This window comes from Genypterus blacodes, unplaced genomic scaffold (genome assembly GCF_046128005.1).
Source record: "Genypterus blacodes isolate CSIRO-AG114 ecotype Tasmania unplaced genomic scaffold, CSIRO-AGI_Gbla_v1 ptg000032l_1, whole genome shotgun sequence".
Taxonomy (NCBI): domain Eukaryota; kingdom Metazoa; phylum Chordata; class Actinopteri; order Ophidiiformes; family Ophidiidae; genus Genypterus; species Genypterus blacodes.
In genome coordinates this window covers 3928952-3949160 of record NW_027466845.1, presented here as the reverse complement: position 1 = coordinate 3949160, position 20209 = coordinate 3928952, and the positions used below count along the sequence as shown (strand labels likewise).

The following is a 20209-nucleotide window of genomic DNA, read 5'->3' as shown; positions in this document are numbered from 1 at the left end:
CTAAAATGATTCTAATTTGAGCCAAAATAATTTAGGAATAAAGGAAAAGATGAAACGCACAGCACAACAGTGTTTATTTTCCAGACAGACACCTTCTCTTCAAGTACAGACATGAAGTTATATCCTGTATTTATATGTATTTATATGGGGAGACATGGTAGAGTCGTCTAGGGATAAGAAGGTCCATGGTGCCATTCTGGGTTCCTCCTATTTTCCGACAGTCTGTTGAAGTCGTTTTGCAAAACACTGAACCGTTAACAGCTCCTGATGTAAAGGTTGGCCCCATGCACGGTTTGCCCTGGCCATCAGTATGTAAAGGTGTGAATATGATATCATTGTAAAGCACTTTAGAGAAAAGCACCATATAAGTACAGTCTATTATGTATAGACTGTAATGGACTTTACCTATGCACACACAGACAAATGTATATATATATATATATATATATATATACAGTATATATACACACATATCTCTTCTAAATTACAGTACAATACAAATGACAAGGAACTTCTATGTTTGTTAAATAATTTCCAAACAAAACAATTTTCTTCAAAAAGATTTTTTCTTTTGCAAGCCAAAGCAGACATTGTTTTTTACTGCAAGAAAGAATTTCTCATCCCTGAGGCCATAAATGAGAGGACTCAGACATCTCAGAGCAATAATAAACACGATGTAATTAAAGTACCAGTAGTGTCAGTTTTTATAAATGTATTTTTCCACTCAACACAATAATCGACTGTTATAAATTACATCTAATGATTGACTTCATATAGAAATAGAGCTGATTTATTGCTGACCTAAGATGACCCTGCCAGCTGTGTAAGATGGAAATCTCTGTAGTTCATAGAACACGTTAGTTTATTCATCAGTTTTAATAAATTAGACGCAGAAGAACAATACACAGCACTTAAGTAGGGCCGACCTTTTGACCCAACCATGTATTTAGGAAGTCTTACCATGGTAAATTGTCAGCTTTTATAAATGTATTTTTCCACTCAAAGCAATAATTGACTGTTATAAAATACATGAAATGATTGACTTAATATTTCTTCTTCTTTGTTTTTTGACAGACACAGATACTTTCATCGACCTTTTCAATAAACTGATGCTTCTTAGCTTGAATTGTGTCACTTTGAATTTGGAAAATGACTGATATGTCTGATTAAGTCATTGTTTTGAAAATGCTGCATGACAACATGCTCAGTTTACATTGAAGACCTTGCAAATAAGTGAGGTAAGAAGTTGGTTGCACTTTTAAACACTCTTTTACTACTACTGTCTAGTATACCACCTAGTATTCTAGGGGCTGTTAATATTAAACATTTTCAGTGTAAATTCAAGACAGCAATGAAATCACAAGTTCATAAGACCAAATAGGACAATTTACAAACAAACAATGTATGAACAAATATTCAGACTGATAAATCTTAATTGATGAACTTGTGAATCAGGTATATTCCCTCTGAAGTTCAATACAATAAGAATGACACCAATAAAGTTGTATGTACGAAAATCATTTCCAGACTACTTTATCAAACAAAAGAAAATGAAGATTGTTTCTTTTGCAAGCCAAAGCAGACATTATATTTCACTGTCAGAAAGAATTTCTCATCCCTGAGGCCATAAATGAGAGGGCTCAGACATCTCGGAGCAAGAATAAACACTATGTAATTAAAGTACCTCACATTGACAAATAACATGAAATCAATCTGAAGAAGTGCAGCTTCTATGAATGGAATCCATAGGCTGATGAGACAAAGCATAAGCTGAAAAGCATGGAGAGCCACTGTTTGGAGGCCTTTCTGTGTCGAGGTTCGATTCTCTCCTGATGCCACTTTTGCCACTTTCATTATTTTAACATAGCAGAACACAATGATGACACACATGATCAAGAAATAGAGCTGATTCATCGCTGACCTAAGATGACGCTGCCAACTGTGTAAGATGAAACTCTCTACAGTGCACGAAAAATGTTGTGTGTAAACAATACTAGAGGCTGATGCAAAGAAGATGGAGAGAAAAACAGTCAGGGGTATAGAGCTGATGCTGTGAATAATGAGGATGCAGTGCAGAGAGTTGCGTGTGGTGCAAAGCTCTCCATGTCGGAGGGGCATGCAAATGGCTACAAAACGCTCCAGGGTCATTGCGATCAAAGTAATGGGTGTGATAACAGTGCAAAGAGACAAGCCAATGTAGATTATGAGACACAGCCATATTTCCATTGCAACATGGAACGCGCTCAAGATGAGTGCTATATTAGTCAGGATTAAAAACAGACTATCAGAAAGTAATGTGTTAGCAAATAAGATGTAACGCATGGTTTTGCGGAAGAGCTCCCTCTTAAAAAAGGCTGTGATCTGCAAGACGTTAATGCAAAGGAAAACTGAAATCAAAATCTGAACTATAAGGACCTGAAAAACGATCCGCTGCAGTGAAGACACAGCACCAACCAATGTGCTGTTATCAGCCATGTAGTTCTACTGTTACCAACTAAAGTTTTTAGGCACACTTAAACTCTTATGTATCTTAACATAAAGTTGAAATTCAAGAATAATAATAATAATATTTAATAATTATACTTAATAATACAAACCCAGCTAAATTAGAATAATTTTAAGACCACACAGCCAGAACTGTTGACCAACACAAACACAATACCTATTGATAATATATCTCACGCAGAATATGCCTGACACAAACATTAGACACTGGCCAAACAATGCAAACTTCTTCAAATAACCAGACTCTTCAATAGCATGGCTCTGTGTCACAGGTCCAAAGAAGGGACAGAGCTGTGCATCAAGACTTTATAGGGCTGACACATCCACCATAGAGAATAACAAGTCATGAAATGAACAAACCTGGTCCAGCAAGATGAGTTGCTGTGCGACTGATAATTGAGGTTTTGTTTTTGTTTTATTTCAGAGGTATACCTTGCCATGTACCAACATTGTGGGCCGCGCCAGTTCTTGTGTGTTCGATGAATAATTAAGTGTTGCATAAGGGTGACAAGTAGATTTCAGTCATGCGTGCCCCTATGGCAATGTTCCTTGGATAAACTGACTGACCCTCGTTAATTAACCCTGTTCTATTTCCTAGGCTCAAGTGATACATACCTGTATCAAATATATCGGTGTAAAGCCCCAATCTTGCCGGGGGGTCAGTCTACCTTCGGTCCTACTTATCACTGTTGCATATGTGAGCATGAGATCAATTACATTGTGGTCACCCTTTATGCACAGTGCCGTGTGCTGTTTCAGAATGATTGTACACATAGAGTGGTAAGTCCATTGTAGAAGTTGAAAGCCCTTCTTTAACCGTGAGTGTACCCTTAAATGGCCACTAGTTGAAAAAACATGAAATAAGTGTACCTGAAAGAGTGGGTACAAGGTGTTTGAGTGACAGGTCAAATCCTTTGAAGCTGTGATTTGTTTGTAAACAACAGGGGCAGCCATTTAAGCAGAGATCAGAGTTGAGTCAGTCTGAAGGCAGAGAATGCCTGAAAACCACATCTAACAACTGGCTCTCATGTAAAAACCGTGAGTCTTATCTGAAAATGGATTAATAAACTAATAAATTAATAAACACGCAGAAGAACAATACACAGCAATTCAGAAGGGCCGACCTTCTGACACAACCATGTATTCTGGAAGTCTTGGTACCATGGTAAAGTGTCAGTTTTTATAAATGTATTTTTCCACCCAAAGCAGTAATTGATTGTCATCAAAATACATCTAATGCGTGACTTATTATTTCTTAACAGTTTTGTTTTGCCAGACTTTCCCCACAGATACTTTCATCGACCTTTTCAATAAACCAATGCTTCTTAGTTTGAATTGTGTCTCTGTCTTCCTTACCTTTAAAGAACCTAAGGGAACAGGTAATATGTAACTTTAAAATTGTCCATATTATCCCTGTCTTAAAACGATAACCTTGGGTGCTATATGTTGTATATATGTAGCGCAGTGATAGTGTACACTATTTTACATGCTTTTGTCCCTCTCTTGTTGCCCTAAAAATATTTTCATAATAAATATAAACTTTTCATTTAGTAATAAAGGAAAAGATTAAGCACGCAGCACATCAGTGTTTATTCTCCAGACAGACGCCTCCTCTAGAACAACAATTAAACTGGCATTCGGCAAAGACTATTAAAAAGCTATATTTTTTGCTCGATTGGAAAATGACTGATATGTCTGATACAGTCATCTATGTGAAAATGCTATGTGAAAACATGCTGAGTTCACATTGAAGGTACATGATGGGTTACAATTTAAGTGAGATAAGAAATTGTTTACACTGTAAGACCACTTCATATTTCATATTTTCATAGGAAATTCAAGACAGCAATGTAATCACAGGTTCATAAGACCAAATAGGACAATTTAAGAACAAACGTGAACAAAGAATGTATGAACAAACAAATTCAGACTGATAAATCTTAATTGATGACGTTCCAATTGAGTATATGATATACTATAAGAACGACAACAAACAAGTTCTATGAATGAAAAATCATTTCCAGACTACTTTATCAAACAAAAGAAAATGAAGATTTTTTCTTTTGCAAGCCAAAGCAGACATTGTATTTCACTGTTAGAAAGAATTTCTCATCCCTGAGGCCATAAATGAGAGGGCTCAGACATCTCGGAGCAAGAATAAACACTAAGTAATTAAAGTACCTCACATTGACAAATAACATGAAATCAATCTGAAGAAGTGCAGCTTCTATGAATGGACACCACAGGCTGATGAGACAAAGCATAAGCTGAAAAGCATGGAGAGCCACTGTTTGGAGACCTTTCTGTGTCGAGGTTCGATTCTCTCCTGATGCCACTTTTGCCACTTTCATTATTTTAACATAGCAGAACACAATGATGACACACATGATCAAGAAATAGAGCTGATTTATCGCTGACCTAAGATGACGCTGCCAATTGTGTAAGATGAAACTCTCTACAGTGCACGTCAAATGTAGTGTGTAAACAATACTAGAGGCTGATGCAAAGAAGATAGAGAGAAAAACAGTCAGGGGTATAGAGCTGATGCTGTGAATAATGAGGATGCAGTGCAGAGAGTTGCGTGTGGTGCAAAGCTCTCCATGTCGGAGGGGCATGCAAATGGCTACAAAACGCTCCAGGGTCATTGCGGTCAAAGTAATGGGTGTGATAACAGTGCAAAGAGACAAGCCAATGTAGATTATGAGACACTGCGATATTTCCATTGCAACACGGAACACGCTCAAGATAAGTGCTATATTAGTCAGGATTAAAAACAGACTATCAGAAAGTAATGTGTTAGCAAATAAGATGTAACGCATGGTTTTGCGGAAGAGCTCCCTCTTAAAAAAGGCTGTGATCTGGAAGACGTTAATGCAAAGGAAAACTGAAATCAAAATCTGAACTATAAGGACCTGAAAAACGATCGGCCGCAGTAAAGACACAGCACCAACCAATGTGCTGTTATCAGCCATGTAGTTCTACTGTAACCAACTAAAGGTTTTAGGCACACTTAAACTCTTATGTATCTTAACATAAAGTTGAAATTCAAGAATAATAATAATAATATTTAATAATTATACTTAATAATACAAACTCAGCTAAATTGGAATAATTTTAAGACCCCACAGCCAGAACTGTTGACCAACACAAACACAATACCTATTGATAATATATCAGACGTAGAATATGCCTGACACAAACATTAGACACTGGCCAAACAATGCAAACTTCTTCAAATAACCAGACTCTTCGATAGCATGGCTCTGTGTCACAGGTCCAAAGAAGGGACAGAGCTGTGCATCAAGACTTTATAGGGCTGACACATCCACCATAGAGAATAACAAGTCATGAAATGAACAAACCTGGTCCAGCAAGATGAGTTGCTGTGCGACTGATAATTGAGGTTTTGTTTTTGTTTTATTTCAGAGGTATACCTTGCCATGTACCAACATTGTGGGCCGCGCCAGTTCTTGTGTGTTCGATGAATAATTAAGAGTTGCATAAGGGTGACAAGTAGATTTCAGTCATGCGTGCCCCTATGGCAATGTTCCTTGGATAAACTGACTGACCCTCGTTAATTAACCCTGTTCTATTTCCTAGGCTCAAGTGATACATACCTGTACCAAATATATCGGTGTAAAGCCCCAATCTTGCCGGGGGGTCAGTCTACCTTCGGTCGTATTTATCACTGTTGCATATGTGAGCATGAGATCAATTACATTGTGGTCACCCTTTATGCACAGTGCCGTGTGCTGTTTCAGAATGATTGTACACATAGAGTGGTAAGTCCATTGTAGAAGTTGAAAGCCCTTCTTTAACCGTGAGTGTACCCTTAAATGGCCACTAGTTGAAAAAACATGAAATAAGTGTACCTGAAAGAGTGGGTACAAGGTGTTTGAGTGACAGGTCAAATCCTTTGAAGCTGTGATTTGTTTGTAAACAACAGGGGCAGCCATTTAAGCAGAGATCAGAGTTGAGTCAGTCTGAAGGCAGAGAATGCCTGAAAACCACATTAACAACTGGCTCTCTTGTAAAAACCGTGAGTCTTATCTGAAAATGGATTAATAAACTAATAAATTAATAAACACGCAGAAGAACAATACACAGCAATTCAGAAGGGCCGGCCTTCTGACCCAACCATGTATTCTGGAAGTCTTGGTACCATGGTAAAGTGTCAGTTTTTATAAATGTATTTTTCCACCCAAAGCAGTAATTGATTGTCATCAAAATACATCTAATGCGTGACTTATTATTTCTTAACAGTTTTGTTTTGCCAGACTTTCCCCACAGATACTTTCATCGACCTTTTCAATAAACCAATGCTTCTTAGTTTGAATTGTGTCTCTGTCTTCCTTACCTTTAAAGAACCTAAGGGAACAGGTAATATGTAACTTTAAAATTGTCCATATTATCCCTGTCTTAAAACGATAACCTTGGGTGCTATATATTGTATATATGTAGCGCAGTGATAGTGTACACTATTTTACATGCTTCTGTCCCTCTCTTGTTGCCCTAAAAATATTTTCATAATAAATATAAACTTTTCATTTAGTAATAAAGGAAAAGATTAAGCACGCAGCACATCAGTGTTTATTCTCCAGACAGACGCTTCCTCTAGAACAACAATTAAACTGGCATTCGGCAAAGACTATTAAAAAGCAATATTTTTTGCTCGATTGGAAAATGACTGATATGTCTGATACAGTCATCTATGTGAAAATGCTGTGTGAAAACATGCTGAGTTCACATTGAAGGTACATGATGGGTTACAATTTAAGTGAGATAAGAAATTGTTTACACTGTAAGACCACTTCATATTTCATATTTTCATAGGAAATTCAAGACAGCAATGTAATCACAGGTTCATAAGACCAAATAGGACAATTTAAGAACAAACGTGAACAAAGAATGTATGAACAAACAAATTCAGACTGATAAATCTTAATTGATGAACATTCCAATTGAGTATATGATATACTATAAGAACGACAACAAACAAGTTCTATGAATGAAAAATCATTTCCAGACTACTTTATCAAACAAAAGAAAATGAAGATTTTTTCTTTTGCAAGCCAAAGCAGACATTGTATTTCACTGTTAGAAAGAATTTCTCATCCCTGAGGCCATAAATGAGAGGGCTCAGACATCTCGGAGCAAGAATAAACACTAAGTAATTAAAGTACCTCACATTGACAAATAACATGAAATCAATCTGAAGAAGTGCAGCTTCTATGAATGGACACCACAGGCTGATGAGACAAAGCATAAGCTGAAAAGCATGGAGAGCCACTGTTTGGAGGCCTTTCTGTGTCGAGGTTCGATTCTCTCCTGATGCCACTTTTGCCACTTTCATTATTTTAACATAGCAGAACACAATGATGACACACATGATCAAGAAATAGAGCTGATTTATCGCTGACCTAAGATGACGCTGCCAATTGTGTAAGATGAAACTCTCTACAGTGCACGTCAAATGTTGTGTGTAAACAATACTAGAGGCTGATGCAAAGAAGATAGAGAGAAAAACAGTCAGGGGTATAGAGCTGATGCTGTGAATAATGAGGATGCAGTGCAGAGAGTTGCGTGTGGTGCAAAGCTCTCCATGTCGGAGGGGCATGCAAATGGCCACAAAACGCTCCAGGGTCATTGCAGTCAAAGTAATCGGTGTGATAAAAGTGCAAAGAGACAAGCCAATGTAGATTATAAGACACAGCCATATTTCCAATGCAACACGAAAGTAACTCAACATGATGATTATATTAGTCAGGATTAAAAACAGACTATCAGACAGTAATGTGTTAGCAAACAAGATGTAGCGCATGGTTTTTCGGAAGAGCTCCTTCTTAAAAAAGGCTGTTATCTGCAAAACGTTAATGCAAAGGAAAACTGAAATCAAAATCTGAACTATAAGGACCTGATAAATGATCTGCCGCAGTAAAGACACAGCACCAACCAATGTGCTGTTATCAGCCATGTAGTTCTACTGTAACCAACTTAATAAAGCTTTTAGGAAAAATTAAACTGTCTCTTAACATAAAGTGTAAAGTAAAAAATAAATAAATCTGAGATACTGTACAAACTCAGCTAGATTAGAATAATTTTAAGACAGGCAGGCAGAATTTTAGGCTTTATGTTGACAAACACAATACCTATTGATAAATATATCTCACGCAGAATATGCCTCACACAAACATTAGCCACTGGGCAAACAATGCAAACTCCTTCAAATAACCAGACCCTTCGATTGCATGGCTCTGTGTCACAGGTCCAAAGATGGGACAGAGCTGTGCATCAAGACTTTATAGGGCTGACAAATCCACCATAGAGAATAACAAGTCATGAAATTATTTGATATGTTGTCATCACTGCCCGACAAACCCTGTTACATACTGAACATGAAATGCTAGAAAACCCTCCTGCACGAAAGTATACAGAAAAGGCCTCTGTTTGTTTTAGCGATGGCTAATAGTAGTAGTAGTAGAGTATGATTGCCAGAGGGCTAATTCAGTATGCCATGCTCAATGGTCATAGTCATATTGTGACAAAACAATGTGTGTACAAACATCAAACATTCCAGTGACTTAAAATACACAAACAAAACTAAAGTATGTGTATGACTCACCATCATTAGATCCCTGGAAATGGGAAACAGAATGATAATTTAATACCAAGCTACTTTTTAGAAATGTAAGGTTTATTGCATTTCTGGATGATTTAAGGACTGCAGCAGAAATTAAATCAAAAATACACATACAAACACAACATCAGCTTTGAACAGATGTTAAATTAGAAAAATACAACTGTATAGTATAAAACAACTCCACAACCCATTTACTATACAGCCATTATCTTCCAAAGCACCCTTTGGGCCCTTCATGTGCTTTTCACCTAGTTTCACCCCCTTCATCCCACCTATTGTTCTCCAACATGCTCTCAAAGTAGTGTCTCTGTGCATGTCAACTGTCACATTCATGATTCCATTCATGTCTCTCATCTCCCTCTACTATCATTTCTTAATGCAAATGAAATCTGGAATAAAACGTAACCAATGTTTTTGCCTGTTTGTAGGCGACTGGTGCTTGTTGTATTGACGGACACACACACACACACACACACACACACACACACACACACACACACACACAAGGTCTCCACTTATAGTAGTAAGATAAGATTCTGTGAGGGCGAGTTTGTTTTTCATAAAACTTTGAACTTCTGTCAAACTGTGCATGCACTCGCACTTCTGAAAGTAAACTTTGAGCCGTCCTCAGGGAATACTGCACTGAAAGTGGCACTTGGCACTCCTGGCTTGTTTTTCTTCATCAGGCAGCCATAATGATGGTGATAATTAGGCTATTGTGACTATTGGTGTGTAATAATAAACTCCTCTGAAACCAATTAAGTGATGACAAATAGGGTAGCTTCATTAATTATTAAACCTGCTCTGTGGATTTTCGCTCCTAATGAACACAGAGAAAACATCAACAGTTGAACTCTTTCTATCTCACAGTGAATGGAAAATTACTCATTTGTTATGAAAACTTTGAAGAAAAGTTTACTTTCAATGTTTAGTTTTATTGTTTGGCCAAGCCTGTAAAAAAACTAGCGAGGCCTTCCTAAGGTTTCCTTTCTTTCCAGTGTGTTTGGATGGCTTGGCATCTCTTTCAACAGCTCAGTTCCTCTGAGAATGTACTTGTTATTGTAGTTGTTGTCATTTACATTTCTATAAATCAAAAATGAAAATATATTCTATATATACTTATAAATATATTAACAGTTTTTGTGTATGTCTCTCTCTCTCTCTCTCCCTCCCTCCCTCCGTCCCTCTCTTTCTGGGGACTCATGTTGTTCTTCTTGTGCTGTATTTCTGTATTTTCTGCTGCATTATTGCGTTTCCCACCTGCAATTCCTATTATACACCTGGCCGTCCATGTAGAGGGAATCTCTCTTTGAATTATCTCTCACAATTTTCCTCCCTTTCCTTATATAAAAAAGGGGATTTTCTTCCTTGGATCTGTCTTCTATTGTGGGCCTCTAAAGCCCTTTGAGACAGTCTATGTGATTATTGGGCTAAATAAATACAATACAATTTGCTTTGATTTTCAAATCTGAACTTATGGCTGTTTTTCTCCCCTCACATGTAACGAGCAAAGATGAGATCAAGCTGTTGTTAGTAGCAATGATTTAAGTGGGTAAATACATATGTGCACATTGCTTTAAGTTCTCCAGTTGTTGAGCACCAGATACCTTCAGCTAAGTAGATGGCACTTAGTTAGGTGTGTTTGCGCAAAGTGGGTACAATTGTTGTAAGTTGGTAGAGTTAAATAATGAATAATGAATGAAAACGTAGCTGGCGTTTCAGTTTTTGGTCCAAATGTATCCTTGCTAATGTGCAATACACATTCTGTTGTAACCCGGAAACGGGACGCGCCGTTGCCTAGTAACCGCTTCAAAACAACGCCGGGCATCCTCCGAGTTTAAGGCTACATGCTAAAGTTAGCATTTCGTTTCTTGTGTTCGTGCACTCTTTTAAAAGCCAACGTCTCCTTCTCCTGACGTGTCGCCTAGATGGCGGGCAAGAAGAAAGAAGAAAGTCTGCAGGTGACACACACACACACACACACACACACACACACACACACACACACACACACGACACGACCTCAGGGTTTATTTTGTATATTTGTTTCACAAAGCCTGCGGTTAATTCGACTGGTTTCGTACAGGTATCGGTGAAAAATCAAGAGCAGTGGGATGAGATGATGGCAGTCAAAGGTTTAACAGGTAAAGCGTCTGGGGGGAAAAGTAAAACTGTATTAAGTCGTTGTATGGGCTCAGTAAGGAGCTCTGCCATTTTATGGTAGTGATTTACTGTACGACGCTGCCCCGCTGTGGTCACAGGAAGAACTGCTTCAACATACAACTGTCTTGCTCGTACAGTACTCTCTCGCTCACTCTCTATGTTCCCCTCCCTCCCTCCCTCTCTCGCTCGCTCTCTCTCTGTCTGACACACACACACACACACACACCCACACACACGCGGTCTCTCTCTCTAGTTGTAGATGTGTACCAGCAGTGGTGTGGACCCTGTGCAGCTGTCATTCGTCTCCTATGGAAAATAAAAAATGAACTGGATGATGACCTGTTGCATTTTGCCACCGTAAGCCACAACGGTATCTCAACAATTCTGAGTGGGACAGAATGTTGGAGCAGCACCAAAACCACATCTGTTTGTGTGTATGTGTGTGTGTGTGCGCGTGTGTGTGTGTGTGTGGCACAGGCAGAGGCAGACAGCACTGATGCTCTAGAGAAGTATCGAGGGAAATGTGAGCCCACCTTCCTGTTCTATGGGGTGAGTGTGTGTGAGCTGTATATGCTATGCGTGTTATGTACAGTAGATGGCATGTATGAGCCGTCACTGAGTCGATAACCCAGGCCTTTGATTGACAGGGCGGGGAGCTGGTGGCTGTGCTTCGAGGGGCCAATGCTCCTCTGCTTCAGAGAATGATTGTAGATGAGCTGGCCAAGGAGAAGTTAACTTTGGAACAAGGAGGTGAACGCAAAGCGGTGAGCGATGGAACACACACTGCATATTCACACACATGTAGCCGCACACATTCAGGGAGTCTGGTTTTTAACATTTTTGTCATGAATGTCAGGTTAAAGATGCCGGTCTGGTAGATAAAGGGGGCGAAGAAGAGGAGAAGGCACCTCAGCAGTCAGAAAAGGATGAAGGAATACTTGGTGATGTCATCATATTGCGTCTCAGACAAATTCTGCATAACCACACTATGATCATCTCTGAATCTACTCCTTTCTGCTCTAATTATTAATGTTATTGGGATTGTCACTAGTCATCATCATCATCTTCATCTCCAGTAATGTGGCCCCATTTGCCCCTTTTGTGACGTTTTCTTTTTTTTTAGTGCCAGACAGTAAATCCTACACAGTTGCCATCATCAAACCGGACGCTGTGGCTCATGGTAAAGCAGATGAGATCATTATGAAGGTACAGAAAGGAGAAGACGTTCTGCTTGTTCTCATCAGCAGGATTACCTCGGGGCCTTCATGCTGATGTTCTCCCATGACGCTGACTCTGTTCCCTTTGCTAGATTCAAGATGCTGGCTTTGAGATCTTGGCCCATGAGGAGCGCACACTGACTGAGGCTGAGGCTCGAGATTTTTACCAGCACAAAGCAGCAGAGGTATAACATAATGACGAGAATAGAACCGAGACGTTCATAAGTCTAAGCAGCTGGCACGCTGAGGCAGCATCCTCATTTCAGTTACTTAACAAAATTTGTGTATTTGAAGGTGTGAATACATTCATATCTGTGTGTGTGTGTGTGTGTGTGTGTGTGTGTGTGTGTATTTGCAGGCTTGTTTTGACGACCTGGTTCAGTTTATGTCCAGCGGCCCCTCGCACATTCTGGTCCTCTCTCAGGTTGACAGCTCAGCCAGTGTTGTACCTGCGTGGCGTGAGTTTATTGGCCCTGCAGACACAGAGGAGGCAAAGAGAGAAAAGCCTGAAAGGTTTGTTGCTGGAAATGTTCCACATGGTCCATGATTCCTGTTGTGTTTGATTTGTACAAACAGTATTCTTGTCTCTGGTTGAGCACCAGATCAGATCAACTATTTGCTCTCCTCTCCCTACTCCGCCTCGGTCTCCTGCAGCTTGCGTGCGCAGTACGGCACGCAAACGCTGTTTAACGCCCTGCACGGTAGTGAGGACAGCGACCAGGCCAGCAGGGAGCTCGCCTTCTTCTTTCACAACTTCAGAACAGCCTCAGAAATAAAGCAGGACGGAATGGAAGAGTGTGTGGAGAGGACGCTGGCTCTGATCAGGCCTGATGCTGCCAGAGAGAACAGAGGTGGGGCGGAAATACAGAAACAGGGTATCAATCACTGACTGAACTGAAATTAGACCTGATTTGCTGTGTTGATAGCTACTATAGATGATGTATTTTCTTTGTGTGGCTCTGCAGAAAAGATCTTATCTCAGATCCATGAGTCGGGCTTCAAAGTGGCTCTTCAAAAAGAAGTCATGATGACAGAGGAGCAGGTGAGACAGTTTTACTCCCAACACGTGAATGAGGACTACTTCCCTGCACTGCTCCAGAACATGACCAGGTACTTTTACACACCGTCCTCAATCATCTGCACTGCATGATTGTCCCACAGGTTGCACTAATCAGTATGTGTGTGTGTGTCCACAGTGGGCCAGTTCTAGCTTTAGTTCTGGCCAGGACAGGAGCCGTCCAACACTGGAAGAACATTCTCGGTCCCCCAGAGACAAACAAAGCCAAAGAAGAACATCCTGACTGGTGAGTGACACATGAAGTCTCATCCAAATGCAGCAGGCACGACATTAAAAAGGGTGCAGGATTCAGGTCAAGACATGTCCACTTCTCACCACCCAGTTTAAGAGCCCAGTTTGCGGTGGAGGATGAGTCCATCAACCAGCTACATGGAAGTGCGAGCCCCGAGGAAGCAGAGGAAGAGATCAACTTCTTCTTCCCTAAGCAGAGGACACTGGCTGTGATCAAACCTGATGCCATGGAGGAACACGGAGGTCCTTTCTGCTCATTCATGATAAAGATATGATTGATCTGTGTTGGCATCGGTATAAATTATACATGTAAAGTTTTCTGTATTCTCTCTTCTCTCTGTTTACTCTAATAGAGGACATTTTGGAGCAGATCCGTGGCGGCGGGTTCACTGTGACCAGGCTGAAGGAGGCGGTTCTGTCCCGGGAGATGGCTGAGGAGTTCTACAAAGAGCACAGGGACAAGCCTTTCTTCGACGAGCTTGTGGACTTCATGTGTCGGTTAGTGTCTGTTGCAGCCTCACTATGCAGTTGTGTTCTGATTCCCACACGTGGAACACACTGTGTGGTTTTCTGTTTCAGGGGACCCTGTATGATGCTGGTCCTGACAAAGGAGAATGCAGTGGAGGAGTGGAGGGCCATGATGGGCCCCACAGACCCTGACCAAGCCAAGGCCACATGCCCGGACTCCCTGAGGGCCCGCTTTGCCTCAGACATCCTCCACAACTCAGTCCACGGCTCGTCCAATCAGCAGCATGCAGAGGAAAAGATCAGTTTTATCTTTGGTGACATCAGCACAGAAACAGAGCCCAGTGAGGGAGAGACTGATCAAACCGTCAAAGGTAATCAGTGTTGGGAATGATGTCATTTTCTATATTCCACCATCTGTATTCAAATTATGTAATTGCAGAAAAGTCAAGCACATTCAAACATGAAAGGCAGCAAGCATTTCATTGATGGATTCTTCACTCCATCAGACGTGTATAAACAAACTTAGGCCCTCTTGTGGCTCCCGTAACATCCTGTGGTTTCTGTTATTGATTGATCCTTCTCTTGTCACCACATTCAGAGTGAAATCAATCATCCATGTTTACGTTACAGGTGACCCACTTCATTCAGAACCTCAAAGTCCACCCACGGAGGAGAGTCCAGCACCAGAGCAGCCAGCATGAAGCAGCACCTCCAACACTTTAGCCCTGTGCTGTATTGGAACAACAGGATATCTGTAACTCTGAATAGTAAAATAAATGTGACAGAAATCTATTTGATACTGAGACAATTAAACATATGTGTGGGGAGATATTTGATTGATTTCATTTAATATTTTAATGTTCATTGTTTGCATATCTTTGCACCATAAATATAATTAAAGGATCATTACAATACTTAGGTATTCCTTGGACTGGAACATTGTTAATTTATGACAATAATTAGTTGGACACCAAATGTATCAAAATAAAATAAACTGATTTCTGTGGCAAAATAAATTTGCCATTTCACGAACTTTCAAGCAGGAATGTTGTCAGAATAAAATCTTCCATTTCCTGGACTAAAAAACACTAAAATAAAATAGATTAAAGAAGTACTTTTTTTTTTTTTTTTTTTACATTAAAGTGATGTTCCATGTTATAAGCACTTCCGCAGGTTGTGGCGGTATTAAACACAACGCGGAAGCTTATAGAAGCAAGTTGAGTTTGTGTTTCGTGATATTTAGACACCCAAACTTCTTTACAGTCACACGGACAGTTTATCGTGACGGACCAACATGGCGGCGGTCAGGAGGGGCGCAGCTTGCCTCAGGTTCCTCAGGTCGGCTCTTATTTTTATTTACATTACATTGACGTGGAAACATGGATCGTTACGTTTGGCACACAGAGGTCCGCGAAACGTTTCTTGAATATTAGTTAAGGTTGACGTTGTTACAAGTGAATGTTGTATCATGGATATGGGGAACTGGGAAAACAGGAAGTTGTCAGTGTTTACGTTTGAATTACGTAGTATTTGTGTTTAATATCCGTATTTAATTGTTTTTTTTATTAGTGCGACTATTAAAAGTCAAGAATATCTTAAGGAACACCCGTCTACCCTGTTTTTTTCGGTTTGTAATGAGCGATTGTCTTTTAAACCAACGTGACGTCGCCTCAGAGCGTCTGAAAGTGAAACTCCGTTAAATTAGAGGTGTTTTAATTTGTTTATTCTCTCTACAGGAAACATGTAAATGTTCTTTTCAGTAACGGGAAGCCCGCGGTCCACAGGCTGAGCAAATGGACCGGTATTACACACAGACACGTCGTGTTTCTCAGCGTGGGCGGTGGGCTGTGTGCAGTCCCGTTCAGACAGGTGTGTGTCTGACGTCATTGGCCTGAGATGACAGAGCTCCACCTGTTAATCATCATTAACATGTTTGTGTTCATGTTCTTTGGCAGACAGAGAGCCTTTCCCACGAGTCCCTGATCAGGAGAGCGGCCTCCCTGGTGACTGACAGCTCCAGCACCTTCCTCTCCCAGACCACTCTGGCTCTGCTGGACGCTTTCACACAGTATTCAAAAGTAAGTTCAATAAGTTCAGTATGGAGGAATGTTATCCTAGTGTTTAGTTCAGTGTCCACATCCAGCTTAAAGTCAGTTTAAAGTCAACGTAGAAATCCAAACAAGCTACATTTCTTCCCCTTTGTCCTTAGCTCCCATTGATTGACTTCATTTGTAACAGTATATGACATTACTGTGTGTCTTATACTGTATACTATTGAGTCTGAGGCACAATTTAAGAATACAGGTGTGATTTTGCCCTTTGCCCCTGATCATCTCTGACACTGGAGTCGTGCATCACTGGAAGGACAGTAGTGAAACTAACCAAACAAGTTATATGATGTGTCACATGAATTGACTTTAACATGTAGTGGCGTTGGCTCTATAGTCACACACTCTTACACACAGCAGACTCCTGTGAGATCAGCTTGTTTGCATTCTGTGGGATTGTATCTGAGGTTTGTTTACGTGAGGGTTTTCCTGCACAAGGTCGCAGGGGGCTGGAGCTGATTGCAGTCATTGGGTGTGACGCAGGGCACACACAGACACACACACACAGTGACACGTATTCCTACCTCACCTGTACCCTGCATTTTCTGATTATCTGCTTTTTCTACAATGCGGCCATAAAAACTAACCTTCTGTTTTACCGCCCTCAGTTGCTCCTTGATTTCCAATATCCCTGATTACTTGTGCGTCCTCCTCTGTTTGCCAACAGGCTGTACACACACTCATTGGTCTGCACAAGCGATATCTGGCCTCGCTGGGAAAACTCACCCCAGCAGAGGAGGACTCAATCTGGCAGGTGATCATTGGCCAGCGTGCAGAGGTGAGTCTGGAGGAAACCTCAACACAGAATGCTTTTGTTTGTGTCTGATCATAAATATTAGAGTGAACTTGAAGTCAGCCGGTTCTATGTGGTGACGGAATATGTTTTGATTCTTTGTGCCCTGACAGGTAAATGAAAGAGTAAATGAATGTAAGAGCTTCGAGTCATCCTGGTTCAATGCTGTCAAACTGTGTGAAACGGCAGCTGAGGCCGCGTACAACTCAGGTGTGTAAAAGGAAATGTCCGTGTGCAGTGAACAGTAAACAGGAACAAAGACCTACCAGGAGTATTTGTTGTGTAGCTGTATATCATAGTGTTTGTGCCTCTCAGTGTTATACTTTAGCCAGCGTATGGACCAGTTGTTGTCACTCAGTAGGCCTTTGAGATATAGAGACGAGGTTAAACAAAACAGAGATGATGGACAGCAGCACCTGCATAAACTCCAAACCTAATGTCTGCAGGGTTACGCTAGCACTTGAACTTTGCGGAAACTCAATGAAATGTGTGTGTGTGTGTGTGTTCTCCTCCAGGAGCTGAGCAGGCATCCGTCACAGTGATGACCAACATTCAGCTGGCCACGTCCCAGGTGGAGGATGCACGGAAAATCTCTGTGAATGCAGATAAGATGTTGGCTGAAGCTAAAGTGATGGAGGTGGAAAAGATGACAGCATACTCTTCTACACAGGAGAATGACGATGAGGAGGAAATTCCTGAAGCGTACCTGCGAGAAGACTAAAATAACGCTCACTGAGAGGTATCAGAGGTGTTAATGTAAGATAAAAAAAAGCTTAATTTCCTTTAAAAGCCAGTGGATTCTGGTTTTTCAGCACTTAGCAGCCACATGTTGTTCCCCCAGTTTGCAGTATGCGTGTGTGCAGTGTCCATCTTTCTGATTCCTCTAATATTGTTGTGATTTCCCACACAAGTCTCACTCTGTACTGAAGGGGTTTAATATGTACATGGAAACAGCAGTGCAGAAAGAAACAAAACAAATTTGAAACAAAGATGTGTGTAAGTCATCTGATCTTTTTGGTGTAATGAGTATCAGCTGGTTCTTCGGCATAAAGTAAATGGACTGAAGCAGCACTTCCTCGCCTAGAGGTGTCACTTTTTGGGCAATAAGATGAGGTGACTTCCTTTTAAAACTGTAATTTAAAAACAAAATTACAGAGTCCAAGGTACATTCAGCTGTGTTTATGTACTTCCTAAGATCATATGTGCAGTCAAAACAACAACTTATCAGGGTCTAAATTCTCTTAAATAAATGATAATGATGTCATAACGCCAAACACCCTGGCGCCCCCTGAATTTGCAGTAGGGATGTCCGATGATATCTTACTTTATTGTCCGATGTGTATTGGATTTTGGTCCGACCAGAATCAGAATTTTGGGATATATTTGTTGTATGTTATTGCAATTATGTAATAAAGCAGTTTCATAAAGCATTTTGTGGATTTGTGTTGTTTACCTGAAGCATCAAAACACATTTAACCTGTTATACAAATCAAGATTTGCTGTGGTTTGTGGTGCGTTTGAGTACAGTACGGTTCCATTTATAATATTTCTAACATGTTAGACGAGGGAAGTCTGTGGAAACCTTGTGGAAACCTTGTGGTCATCTCGAGGAATTCTGTTTACTAAAGTGGCCAGAAGTACATTTATAACCAACATCAAACCCAATAACACAGCTCATCTGGTTGAAAGAAACCTTTGTACTTTTCATCCAATCCATTAGAAGTACCGCGTTTGATGCATCCTGTTGTGGAGTAAATAATGGGAACAGGAAGACGCCTCCAAATTACTTTCAGCTTGCAGAATGGATGCAGTGCTTTCCACACGTCATGATTTCTCCAGGTAATGTTCCTTTACTCCCTATTTATGTCTCTCTTCTTCATTCAACGCCTTTCCTTCACTGCAAATTGTCCGTGCACTAACTCTCTCTCATAGGGCTTTTAAACTGTTTCTCACTTCCTGTCATCACTTAATCTACAGCACCACCTCTTTCCACACCGTGTGAAAACAATGTTGCCTCTATCTTTTCAACCATGAAAAGGTCATGAGCTGAGCTTTAAGATGAGGAGTGTATCAATGGAGGCTGGTCATTAAAGGAGATACACCTTATTTACATGAAGGACTTCAAATCATTCAGTTTCCCTTTGGAAGCTTTTGTTCAATACGGAGGTTTCCTTTATTGACACTTGATTTTGGTTTTAAATGGGCTTTTGTTTGTTAACTGTAAGCCAGCAGATGGCGATCTATACCCATACGAGTTTTATGGAGTTGTTAGTTTCATATCGGTCCACTAAAAAGTACTGTTTTTGATGTTCATCATGGGATTTACTTTTTTCTGAACCTTAGCCATGCTTTTTTGGGGGGTTTGTTGTTCTGATTTGATTAAGATTGGATCCATACTGTCAGACAGCCTTTAATGTGTCACTAAGGTAGTGTGTGTACTAAGGTACATTGTGCCTGCATTTGAATGAGTTTGAGCCCCAAACACTGTAATTACTTTGTCTCCCTGGATTCCCATTTGTGTGCTTGGGTCCCCAGTTTATTGTACCAGCTAATTAAATATTTGTGGAACCTACATACCCTTTATTATTAAACATCCAACCAGCAAATCTATTAGCAAACATACTCATAGTGTAGAAACCTTAGACAATAACCAGATAACAGGTATGCTGTTTTAATTGTCTTGACGTACGCCTCGTAAAGGTCAGTTTGTGCTGCACAGGGTCATTTGAAAGGGAGCTCATTATGGGGAAGACCTCAGTGGAGTTGCAAACACAAGTGTGTAGCGTCAGCAGTGAGGTGACCTCTCCCTACTCCCTAGCTACATGGTCAAGCCTTGGCAGGGGACGGAACCGTGATCGTGGCTACGGGGGGGTTGAGGTGCGCAATGACTGGCTCACCAATGTGACTGGTGAGGAATGTTGTGTTAAACAAAGGCTGTTTTCACAGACTGTAAAACCAAACGCCCCAGACAGACTGTGTGGACGTGCACCCACTGGTCACAGGAGG

General features: G+C 40.5%; 5 protein-coding genes across 5 annotated transcripts; 2 read left to right on the top strand and 3 right to left on the bottom strand.

The window, feature by feature from the left end:
• Positions 1–1536: 1536 nt before the first annotated feature.
• LOC142995244 (odorant receptor 131-2-like) lies at positions 1537–2475 on the bottom strand. The gene has a single exon (XM_076146231.1). It carries the CDS (start codon positions 2473–2475, stop codon positions 1537–1539), a length of 939 nt encoding a protein of 312 aa, XP_076002346.1.
• A 2063-nt stretch (positions 2476–4538) lies between these two features.
• On the bottom strand, positions 4539–5477 carry LOC142995243 (odorant receptor 131-2-like). The gene has a single exon (XM_076146230.1). The coding sequence runs from the start codon at positions 5475–5477 to the stop codon at positions 4539–4541; it is 939 nt and encodes a 312-aa protein (XP_076002345.1).
• A 2063-nt stretch (positions 5478–7540) lies between these two features.
• Positions 7541–8479, bottom strand: LOC142995242 (odorant receptor 131-2-like). The gene has a single exon (XM_076146228.1). It carries the CDS (start codon positions 8477–8479, stop codon positions 7541–7543), a length of 939 nt encoding a protein of 312 aa, XP_076002343.1.
• Positions 8480–11073: 2594 nt separating this feature from the next.
• LOC142995375 (thioredoxin domain-containing protein 6-like) lies at positions 11074–15109 on the top strand. The gene is made up of 16 exons (XM_076146389.1): positions 11074–11106; positions 11232–11289; positions 11562–11665; positions 11786–11857; positions 11956–12072; positions 12165–12249; positions 12432–12514; positions 12618–12710; positions 12884–13038; positions 13180–13376; positions 13491–13635; positions 13722–13829; positions 13926–14077; positions 14188–14332; positions 14414–14673; positions 14933–15109. The coding sequence occupies exons 1-16, from the start codon at positions 11074–11076 to the stop codon at positions 15001–15003; spliced, it is 1878 nt and encodes a 625-aa protein (XP_076002504.1). The 3' UTR covers positions 15004–15109.
• Positions 15110–15504: 395 nt separating this feature from the next.
• Positions 15505–18633, top strand: LOC142995442 (diablo IAP-binding mitochondrial protein-like). Its single transcript, XM_076146510.1, has 6 exons — positions 15505–15640; positions 16039–16171; positions 16258–16380; positions 17078–17188; positions 17317–17413; positions 17719–18633. The coding sequence occupies exons 1-6, from the start codon at positions 15597–15599 to the stop codon at positions 17922–17924; spliced, it is 714 nt and encodes a 237-aa protein (XP_076002625.1). The 5' UTR covers positions 15505–15596; the 3' UTR covers positions 17925–18633.
• Positions 18634–20209: the final 1576 nt, after the last annotated feature.

What these genes read in the sequence shown, in the direction of transcription:
- LOC142995244 (XM_076146231.1), bottom strand. Translation starts at nt 2,475, where the DNA reads ATGGCTGATAACAGCACATTGGTTGGTGCTGTGTCTTCACTGCAGCGG.
- LOC142995243 (XM_076146230.1), bottom strand. Translation starts at nt 5,477, where the DNA reads ATGGCTGATAACAGCACATTGGTTGGTGCTGTGTCTTTACTGCGGCCG.
- LOC142995242 (XM_076146228.1), bottom strand. Translation starts at nt 8,479, where the DNA reads ATGGCTGATAACAGCACATTGGTTGGTGCTGTGTCTTTACTGCGGCAG.
- LOC142995375 (XM_076146389.1), top strand. Translation starts at nt 11,074, where the DNA reads ATGGCGGGCAAGAAGAAAGAAGAAAGTCTGCAG. An exon ending in GGCAGTCAAAGGTTTAACAG is followed by an intron (nt 11,290 to 11,561) that starts GTAAAGCGTCTG and finishes CTCTCTCTCTAG; the next exon opens with TTGTAGATGTGTACCAGCAG. An exon ending in AAGGAGGTGAACGCAAAGCG is followed by an intron (nt 12,073 to 12,164) that starts GTGAGCGATGGA and finishes CATGAATGTCAG; the next exon opens with GTTAAAGATGCCGGTCTGGT.
- LOC142995442 (XM_076146510.1), top strand. Translation starts at nt 15,597, where the DNA reads ATGGCGGCGGTCAGGAGGGGCGCAGCTTGCCTCAGGTTCCTCAG. An exon ending in GTGCAGTCCCGTTCAGACAG is followed by an intron (nt 16,172 to 16,257) that starts GTGTGTGTCTGA and finishes GTTCTTTGGCAG; the next exon opens with ACAGAGAGCCTTTCCCACGA. An exon ending in TCATTGGCCAGCGTGCAGAG is followed by an intron (nt 17,189 to 17,316) that starts GTGAGTCTGGAG and finishes GTGCCCTGACAG; the next exon opens with GTAAATGAAAGAGTAAATGA.